The 10,371-nt window shown below is 50.0% G+C and overlaps 1 protein-coding gene across 2 annotated transcripts; it reads right to left on the reverse strand.

The window, feature by feature from the left end:
* Positions 1-2,187: 2,187 nt before the first annotated feature.
* IRF9 (interferon regulatory factor 9) lies at positions 2,188-10,371 on the reverse strand. 2 transcript variants are annotated; one of them, XM_066628118.1, is made up of 9 exons: positions 10,237-10,371; positions 7,519-7,708; positions 7,069-7,255; positions 6,145-6,224; positions 5,569-5,665; positions 4,319-4,390; positions 3,816-4,178; positions 3,513-3,628; positions 2,188-2,926 (listed from the first exon to the last, which is right to left on the reverse strand). In XM_066628118.1, exons 2-9 carry the CDS (start codon positions 7,705-7,707, stop codon positions 2,798-2,800), a joined length of 1,233 nt encoding a protein of 410 aa, XP_066484215.1. In that variant the 5' UTR covers position 7,708; positions 10,237-10,371; the 3' UTR covers positions 2,188-2,797. The 2 variants fall into 2 exon arrangements, with proteins under 2 accessions (XP_066484215.1, XP_066484214.1); XM_066628117.1 differs by having other exon boundaries at positions 7,519-7,712.

Raw genomic sequence — 10,371 nt, forward strand, 5'->3', positions numbered from 1 at the left:
CGTGGTGCTTGTAAAAAAAACTTGCACTTACTGAACTTACATGGAAGCTAAGTCTTATTTATATGAATTAATTTCCCAACAAGCATGAGATTGGGACATAGTTGGTTTTGGCATGAGCTTTGTGGGCAGCTGCCATGCAGTGAAATGTATGTCCCTTTTGTAGGGTTCATAAGTGGAAGATGATTTCACCACTTCTGTAAGATGAAAGCCTCCGCATTACAAAGAAGTCTTTCTGGTGCCTTGGATTGGGGTAGAGAATGCTCCAAGAAAAGAAGATACTGTAAATCCGAGTCGCAAATTCTTCTGACATGGTTATACTTCGTGTGCATTTCTGAAACCGGCAGAAGTCTAAACAGCTGAATTCAATGCAAATTACGCAAAAGAAAGCACTAAGCAATGCCCTGCAGGGACATTTGCTGGGGTTAGTTACTTGAAAACACAGTGAATTCTGGCTAAGAGTCCCCCAGGTCACAGTAGAGGATCTACACAAATATCTCACCACCTTTTGTGCCAATTTCCAGGTTCATGTGCAGTTTAGGGGTGACCCTGGACCTGTTGTCAACTGTGTGGGAGGGAGAGGTGCCTTTGCCCAGCTTCAGATTATGTACCATCTCCACCCCTTTCTGAGATGATCAGACCTGGCTGTGGCTACTCAAGTCTGATAATGCTCACATGGAAGCCTTAGGCCATCTTGCATTTGGATTAGTGAAATGTGGGGCTCTCCTTGAACATTATCAAGGGAATGCAACTGGTACAAGATGCTAGTGTGAAACTTAAAGAGAGTATGATAGCACATCCATGTTTCATTCCTTGTTTTCCAGATGTATCAGCTGCCAGCTTCCTTCCAGGCAATATGCAGGACATCAGCTGCAACCTTTAAATCTTAAACAGTTTGGGACGAGGGAAGCGGAATGAGTGCCTTCTCCCATATGAATCTGCCCATACTCTAAGGTTGACTGGGGGCCCTTTCTGTGTCCCACCTGTAGAGAACATGTGGGAGGCCCTTCTCAGTAATGGCCCTCTGTTTAGCCTAAAGAGAATTCTTTACTCAGCGTGTGGTCGGTCTGTGGAACTCCTTGCCACAGGATGTGGTGCTGGCGTCTAGCCTAGACGCCTTTAAAAGGGGATTGGACGAATTTCTGGAGGAAAAATCCATTACGGGGTACAAGCCATGATGTGTATGCGCAACCTCCTGATTTTAGAAATGGGCTATGTCAGATGCAAGGGAGGGCACCAGGATGAGGTCTCTTGTTATCTGGTGTGCTCCCTGGGGCATTTGGTGGGCCGCTGTGAGATACAGGAAGCTGGACTAGATGGGCCATGACCTGCTCCAGTGGGGCTGTTCTTATGTTCTTAAACTACAATTCCCAGGAGGCCTTGCAGGTCTCATGTTATCTGGTGTGCTCCCTGGGGCATTTGGTGGGCCGCTGTGAGATACAGGAAGCTGGACTAGATGGGCCTATGGCCTGATCCAGTGGGGCTGTTCTTATGTTCGGGAATTATTGCCCCAAGGTGTTCATTTTTCTCGTTCCTTTTTCTCCAATTTCATCTCTCTGAAGGCTTTATCTGCCTGGTCAGACTTTTTGGATTATGTTTCACCTCTGGTTTTGATCTTGCTTCTGTTGTGCTGTTTCTTGTTTGGGCTTGTTTTTAATATTTCATCAAACAAACAAATTTATTGTATTGGGTATTTACCTGCCTTTTCTATGCCAAGGTAAATACCCAAGGTGGCATTTTTGTATTTTAACATTATACATTGTTGCCACCTTGAGAATGAAGCAGGATATAAATCTTTAAAATAAGTATCTTAAAAGCAGAAACTCAGGAATCTTACCAAATGGGTTACAAGCCATTACCTTACTTATGGGTTACAAGCCATGATGTGTATGTGCAACCTCCTGATTTTAGAAATGGGCTATGTTAGAATGCCAATGTAAGAGAGGGCACCAGGATGCAGGTCTCTTGTGATCTGGTGTGCTCCCTGGGGCATTTGGTGGGCTGCTGTGAGATTCAGGAATCTGGACTAGATGGGCCTATGGACTGATCCAGTGGGGCTGTTCTTATGTTCTTAAGTGATTGCATCTCACTCAGACCAGAAGTCAGATCTCATTTACAATGAACACCATTCATTCTGCGTGTATATTCACACTTGTTCAAGCTTAAACACATCAGGCACAGAGTCTGACATCCATATCAATAAAACTTTATTACAGTACTGTATTTAAAAAGGAACAAGTCCCACTACACACAGAAGAGAGACACAATAGATTTCTGTCTAGAAAACAATAAAGTGCAAGAAGGTTGAGAAGAGAGGAGGCATGAAAGTCAAGGAGGTTCAGGCTGTTCTTTTGTAAACAAGGAGGAAATCTGAAAAGACCTTTCACCATCCCTTCATCTTAAAGTCTAGAAAGGTGCTTAATAGGAAAGTGGGAGGAGGGCTTCCTGCTGCTACTATTAATGGCAGCCCCCCTCCAGTCTCAGGATACAGGCGGGTGTGCAGGAAAGAATCACCCTGAGTGCCATCGCTTGGTCCCACTCTAGTGTTCCTCAAGTTTCTAAATCGTGGGCATGACGAGCTCATTGGCAACAGAAGAAGCTTTCAGGTGCACCTACAGGGAAGGCAAGAAATGCAATCCCTAGATGGGGAACGGACAAAATGAGCAGCAATCAGGCCAGACAGAGACCCACAAAGTGCTGCCACAAGGTCAGTGTACAATACAGGTGCTGTTTCACCCCAGTCCACATTGCTCAGGAACAGAGAGCCCCCAGTTTCCGAGGCAAGACGAACACGCTTATTTCAGCAGGTATTTGTGGCAGCTACAGTCCACTGCAAGGGAGTGGCCAAGGTGGAATCCAGGCAGGGGGCCACTTCTTCTATAGGGAGGTTGCAGGAAGAGCGCAGCCGGCGGGCAAAGATTTGCTCTATCTGAGGGTGGGAAAACACAGAAATCTCGTGACCTCTCAAGCAGAAGCTTCTGTAACTGCACAATACTCTCCACCACTCCCCACAGTCCATCTCTAATGTCATTACACAGCCTACCTTGGCCTCAGTCTATAGCTAAAGCTCACCCAGAACCCTGCTTAAAAAACATTTCTATGCTGCCTCCCACAATGCGCTTCTGCCATGATTCTCAATTTTGAGCATGAGCCTTGTACTACCCCTTACCCACAATGCATTTCTGTCCCGATACAGTACAACGTTGCCCCATTACTAACATCTCTCATGTGCTTTGTCCTGAATTCTGCCAGCCGATAATGCATTTCTTTCTGAACATCCACGTAATATTTTTCTGCTTCTATCTACCACATGCGACAGCCTAATGCTCTCAGCCTGCAAATCCACAAGCCACTTCAGCACTCGGCTCTGAAAATCTTCCTGTCTTTGTCAAGGCTGGTCACTGACAAGCCGTCGCCTGCGCATAATGTGCTCCTGCCTAGCCGTAGCAGGCTCTCAGAGCGCACCGGGCTTCCTCACCTCTGCCTTAGCCATACTTGCCCATCACGAATCTCACCTGCACGATGATGAGTTTGCTGTCCAGGCTATCGGTGACCCCCATTTCCTCCCCCAAACACAGGGTAACCTGGTGCTCAGGGTGAGGGGCTAGGTTCAGTTGGTACTTCTCTAGTTCTGTGGGCAGAGAACGTGAAGGGTTAGTACTAGGACGACTCATTTACTGGTCTGAAATGAACATCACAGTGTTCCAACAAGCAGCTGTCCCATTTGAGAGGGACAACAGCTTTCCTCAACCCAGCGCTGTATGCAAACGGGTGGTTTGTTTGGACAAAGTGCACTCAGTACATGGGCAGACACCCACCTCCTTGGAATGTCTTGGTGCTGAACAACTGGAAGAAGGTGTTATTCTCCAGCTTGCCAGGTGGCGTGGATCCGCTGGGTCCCCGCCAATAGATGTTGGTTTTGCCCCTGACCTGGATGAATATCCCTTCAGGGTTACTGGCAACCATCACCCCTTTCTCCAGCTCCTGCAGCAACTGGCAAGTGGCTTTCTGCTTCGTAGAGTTGCCGACTTTGTTCGAGTGTGGCAGCAGCACACGGCGCATGTTAGTTGTTGCTCCTGGTGGAGCAGCCTTAGAGGTAATCAGGCAGTCACCCTCGGGGAGCCAGACAGTCTCGACCAGCTCCCCACTGTAGAAGATGGACAGCCGAATGGAGAAGTCTCCTAGAAATAAAGGAGAGGCAATTCAGTCCCTTTCTAGCCAGTGGCTCTTTTAAGCTAAGGTATTGCACCGATTACAAAGAAAGCTCCTTCTTGTCCTCTGGAGGCCCTTCTAGGGATGGATGCCTGCTCTGTGATCTCACCTGTTCCTGTCTCCACAGAGGTCACTGCTAGTGGAGTCTCGATGTTCAAAAGGAGAGTGATCACTTCAGGCGCTGATGTGGCAAGAGGGAAACAAAAGACACAGGGAAGAGTGTTTACAGTCTCCCTCAATAGCCACACTTCCATTCCCAAACCCTTCTGCAAACACCTGTTCCCCAGATCTACCAGAGACCCTTTTGATATGGGATTGGGTCTTGGCCAATGTTTCTCAACGTTTGTCCTCCACCATACCACTTCACATGGTCCACCTATTCAAAGTACCACCAGCTGTAACCGGCGATAACATCTTGACCAGTTACTTCTGAGTTGGGAGGCCAGATACAAACACCGGTAAGAGGCTCAAGGTGGACAGGACAGTTTTTTCGAACACAGAAAAGCACGTTGGAGCTCTGCCCGCCAAGCCAAGCCTTCTACTGCTGTTTGTTGTGTTGCATTCCTGGTCTCGCTGCCGGGTGCAAGGAGTCCCACGAGTACCATCAGTCACCACCTCAAATACCACTGGTGGTACCCATATCACTGGTTGAGAAGCACTGGTCGTGGCAATTCCCCCATGTAGTAAACTGAACTTAACTCCAGGCAGGGCTCTACCCCCCAAGAAAGTGCCAATGAGAATGAGAGGGCTCCCCTAATCTTGCCTCCCATTCATCTGCAAAGAGATCCAAGGCGGGAGGGGGGAAATCCAAGCCAATCCAAAAGCTACACTGCCAATCCCAGAATTCTTGGGAGACCATAGCAACAGCTGTCTGTGGAACAACAGAAATTACACTGCGCATACTCTGCTTTCTAGCCAGCCTGCTGCTACTGAAGAACAAAAGGATAGCAATACATGGAGGTAAAGCTACATATCCCAGTGAGCCCTTACTCTCTGCGCCCAGCTCTGTTCATCTGCTTTGGTTCCCAAAACCCTGAAGGCACCCCATTCCATCCTCACAGTGAGAGTGGTTAAAGCAGACTCCAGCATCTGTTTCAGCTCTGTTCCTTCTGCCTATCAGGGAGAAAAACTATTTCCTCCCTGGAATACAGAACAGAACTCTGGGATAGCTTCCTGTGGCTTCACTAAAAGCAGACCTTCTTTGTGGAGACAGTGCGGGCAAGCTACCCCATGTGTGGCTTGTTCAGAAGTAGGACCCTTTGCTTCAGGGGGGGGGGGCCAACCAGGAGGACCACAGGCTACACTCCTTTGCCCATGTTAATGCAACCATGACTTACAGGGAGATCTCAATTCCCCCACCTGTTTCACCAAGCCGAGGGCTACCCTCCCCAGGGTAGTAGGTGGAAGAGGCAGGTGCATGGCTTTCAGTCGAAGCGTTCGACCCAGAGCTCCATTCCTGGAGGGCAAGAAGAGATATTAGGGTCTCTGTGCACATTTCATTCCACTGTTGTGCAAAAGTCAGCTCCAGGCCAGTGACAAACATTTCCCTGAGGTGTACACCCTTCATTCCCTCCCCAATGCTGCTATCAAACGCATAGTCCAAAATCCAGCATAGTAAGGGATACTATACATATACTACTATACATAGTAAGTCCACAGTAAGATGGACTGAGCTTTCCCAGCTTAATTTGCTGAACTGCAGGGGTATGGTTTTTCTTTACTTGGTTGATTAAACTACCAAATTGGCTGGCCCCATTAGTAAAGAAAAATTTTAAGTCAGCCAGCCTTAAAGGGATGCATTTATTTACTGAGGGTACTTTTGCTCTGGCTGGTTCCTATGACAAAATAAAAGCCCTCGCACGAGTAGGAAGTCACATCACTGTTGCTGGCAGGACTCGGCCTGCAAAGGTAGACGAGCACCTGGGAGACACTTACCGGAAGACTTCCACTCTCTTTCCCCAAGGACATGATGGAACATTTCTGCTTCTTGGACTTCTGTGCCTTAGGTGGTTTCCCTAGGAAGAAGGCAAATGGGGAAGGGGGGGGGGTCTCTTAGGCGTAGCTTGAGCTGCGCCCAACATTCCTTCTAAGGCGCACAGCAACCTGGACGTTCCGTGATGATGTCATTGCTGAATGTCTGGAGGTGGCATCACAAGAAGTCGTAATGCCGCCCTGCTGTAGAAGGGGTCCATACTCAAGTGTGGACCCCTTAGAGGAGCTGTTTTCAACCAGTGGTTGGCAGATGTGCTGCAGGAGTTTGAAGGACAATGATTTATTAGTAGGACCACTGGGAGATGTGAGCCCCCCCCACCGGCAGTGCAGAGTGCCTTGTCAATTGTCAATAACTGATAATGCGCCTTGACAGATTTAGCATCTCATCAGTGCCATGAGATGAAAAAAGCTTGTGAATTGCTGCCTTAGAGGGCACAGTGGCTGCGTCTTCCATGCAATCAACACACGCAGCTAAATTCTGTACCAAGATAAATAAGACTCCACAAACAAGTAGGGATCTCCAATAGAGAATTCTCAGTTTCTCACCAAGTAACATTCTTTGGCAGGGGTGACAGGAAGCCCAAACTTCTGTGCTGTGCCCAGCGCAATCAGAGATGCCCAAATTTCAGAACTAACTCTTGCTGCCAATAAACGGCCATCGTGATTTCTAGTACTCGAGCCCCAAATAAGCCAAACCCCTCCATTTGGTTGTGGGAACTGAGTGGAAAGCTGAAGGGAGTAACGAAGGGCAGGGCTCAAATGCAGGCCTTTGTTTGGGGATTTCCCTCTGGGAAACAGACTGAGTCAACAGAGACTTTCTAAGGAAGGCACAGAGATTCTGGGCAATCTGGAGGGTCAGTTCCTCACCGACATGCTGCTCCGCTCCTGGGACCAGGCGGTACACCTTGTAAGGCTCTGTGAGGTCCAGCCGGGAGCGCTTTGGCACCTCCTCGAACTCAGGACTCTTGGTCAAGGCGCAGCGCATACGTGTCTTCCACGTGGCAGGGTCCAGGGGCTCTCCTTGTTTGTACTTGTTCTTAAAGATGGCCCAGGCCTGAGAAGAAATGTTGGACCTGATCAATCTTCACCACAGCCAGGACCCAAGTGTGCTTCCCGCTTGCTAAAAACTAGTGGAAAACCGATCATCCACTTCCTTATCATTCTCTGTCAGGCGGATTTTGCAAACCTAGAAGTGCGGGACTTCTGGTTGTATTTAAAGGACTGCACAAATGACATTGCAAGTTTGCAAAAACAGTTCAGGGTATAAGAAGAATTTACAGAAATCCTGCCCCACAGTATAGCAAGCGGGCATCTTACCTTGAAGAAACCGGCATCCTCTTCGTGGCGGAAGTCCTGCTTTCCAGCATGCTTCCAGGGAATGCGGACCATGGTCTTGGCTGGAGGATCATCCCAGACCAGCCCGGGGTATTTCCCGCTCTCCACCTGTTCCACAATCCAGTCACGCAGCTTCCGGGTGGATCGCACACCCCGCCTGGGTGTTGCCATCCTTGCTGGGGGAGGAAGAGAGAGAATTCAGCAGAGGGAAAAGGGGATCACAGTATGGGAGCTCATATGGGAATTAAAGGAAGTCTGAAATGCAGTTAGAAACAACAGCTACTCGCAAACCTGAGATGCCTTCAGGAAGAATGGTATTCAACAAACCAATTAAAGGTGGCCATAGAATCACAGAATCATAGAATCATAGAATCACAGAGTTAGAAGGGGCCCAGAAGGTCGTCCAATCCGTCCGTCATTTTTTGATGAATGACAAATCATTTTTAATATTTGAAGCATTTTACCGGCACTTTGCAAGGCAAACCCAACAGCAAAATGGATACCCTACTGCAGTTTGTACACGCTACGGGATACATCATCAAAGCAAGATCAGCAGATCTAAGTCAACTCTCGCCAAATTTGAGACTCAGGGACGTAGTAAGGATTGGACAAGAGAAACAGAGGCCACGTTGAATGACATTGACTTTAATTTGGAGTCGGAATTTCAAATGCCAGCATGTTTAAATTAAATAATGCAACAGTTCCTAAACTGTGAGTTATCACCCACCAGTGGGGGTTGTGACCCAATTTTTGATGGGTCACAAAACTGACAAGGCAGATTAGGCTCAGTGCATCAAGGGTTAAACAACTGGCTGCTTGAGGGGGGGGAGGAGCACTGCTGCCTAATCCCCATTATAGCCACAGCCCTAGATATTCATAACTCAGACAGCAGAAGTCTTTAGGGCCAGAATGGTACTGATCCAATGAACGCAGGCCCCAACAAATTCTCGAGAAGGAAGTCTCCCCCCCATGTCAAGGAAAATGTATTGGGCTCTATGGAAAGCGAAACTGAGCCACATGCGCTTGTTTGCTCACAAGACTACCAGAATGGTCCTGATCCAATGAGTGTGGAAGCCAATAAACACTCCAGAAGGCATTTCCTCCCCCCCTTCCCCACTAAAGTACAAAGGATAAAAACAGAAGCTTGAGAAGCTGGTAAAGTGAAACACTTTTTTTTTCCTTTTAGGCTTGTAAAGCTAGGTGGGTCCTGATAAAGTGTCATTTTAAAAAGTGGGTCCCAGTGCTGAAAAGTTTGGGAGCCACTGAAATAACTTCTATACCTTTCTAAAATTTCTGAAGATCTGACGCTGAAGTCTTATCCGAAAGTGACAAGAGAAAAGAGTAAGGGATGAGCAGGCAGATGAGTCAATTGGGAGGGTCGGAATGTGGGGAGAATCAGATGGGTGGTTGCAACAATCCAAAGGGCAGGCCAGCAGGTATGCAAGGTATGACCAGTGGCATAGCTAAAGGGGGTGCAAAGCACTAAGTTCTGCAGGTGCCTGAATGCACCGTGCAAGTGACCTCTCCCCCTCCCCTTTGGAGGCAGTGTTTTGCTCCCACTGCCCAGAAGGGCTCTGTAGGGGAGGGGAGCTGCTTGCACAGCTGGTCCAGGTGCCTGCAAAACTTAGGGCTTTGCACCCCCTCTAGCTATGCCACTGGGTATGACAAAGGAGCTGGAGAGGGGCTCAGAATACAGGTACAGTCAGGAGAAGCAGTGGGAGAAGGGACGCCTGGAGGGCTGTTCAGAAAAGGGTGGAGGAAGCAGGGCTAAAGATCCAGGAAAGGCTGGAGGATCTAGATTGCCATGAAGAGGGAGACATCCGGCAGAGGGGTCAGAAGCCTCAGCTCTAGCATGGGGGCTAAAGAGGCAGTGGTTTGGGCCACCCTCCAGGACTGGCCTGGAGCACCCAGGAAGCAGCACCCTGAGCCATAGTCTCCCAGTGGCTCCCGGAAGCCCTCCTAGTTCTTCTCAGAGGAATGTCAACAGGACATGTCAGTGGGGGGGGGGGGGGGACGACAACAAACAGAAGTCTCCAGGAACAGCAACTTCACCCCAGTTGGCAGCCCTTAAGAGGAGGTGGGGCTTTGACCCAACTGCACAAAAGGCAGGAGGGGGAGAAGGCAGACAAGGAAAGAGGTGGGCTGCGACTCCCCTGAGCCAAGGTCCCCCCATATGGGGGGGAGGCAGCCCCGCAAGAGTGGCAGCAGGGGGTCCTGGTGCTGTTGGGGTCAGTGGCGTAGCTAGAGGGGGGGCAAAGCATTAAGTTTTACAGGGAGCCTCCCCGCGTCGTCCAAGCGACGCTTCCCCTTCGCAGCCATTCTAGGAGGGGGGGTGCAAAACAGGAATTTATTTGCTCCCCCCTCCGGGGAGGGTCCGCTTGCACGCCCTGCAAAACTTAGTGCTTTGCCCCCCCTCTAGCTACGCCATGGTTGGGGTCTTTGCAGAGTCAGACCCCGGCACCCCCCATCCATGCAGTGACCCAGGGTCTTGGCAGAGCCTGGCAAGGGTCCTTCCCCAGCTGGGCACAGGCTCTGAAGCCCGGCCCCCCCAAGCCAGCGCATCCAGCGGGGGAAGGCAGCGAAGTCAAGCCGGGGGCAGAAGGCTGGAGCGCCCGGCTTGGAGAAGGGGGCTCGGGCTGATCGCGCCACAGCAGGGCGGATCGGGGGCAGGAGGGGCGGCGGGGCGGGAGGCGCACGGACCTGGCGGAGCGGCGGCGGTCTGGATGCAGCTGGCGCTGGTGCGGAGCCCGGGCAGCTTCCAGTGGCGGCTGCGCTGGGCTGCTGCGGCTCGGAGGCAGGAGAGGGGGCGCGGCCGGGCTGCGCTGGGCTGGGCTG

This window comes from Tiliqua scincoides, chromosome 5 (assembly GCF_035046505.1).
Source record: "Tiliqua scincoides isolate rTilSci1 chromosome 5, rTilSci1.hap2, whole genome shotgun sequence".
Classification (NCBI taxonomy): domain Eukaryota; kingdom Metazoa; phylum Chordata; class Lepidosauria; order Squamata; family Scincidae; genus Tiliqua; species Tiliqua scincoides.

Excerpts from the sequence above, each read along its gene's own strand:
- IRF9 (XM_066628118.1), bottom strand. The coding sequence starts at position 7,707 with ATGGCAACACCCAGGCGGGGTGTGCGATCCACCCGGAAGCTGCGTGAC. Across the intron at positions 6,225-7,068 it reads AGGAGCGGAGCAGCATGTCG|GGAAACCACCTAAGGCACAG; the intron begins GTGAGGAACTGA and ends CCTTCTTCCTAG. Across the intron at positions 4,391-5,568 it reads CCCTCGGCTTGGTGAAACAG|CGCCTGAAGTGATCACTCTC; the intron begins GTGGGGGAATTG and ends TTGCCACATCAG.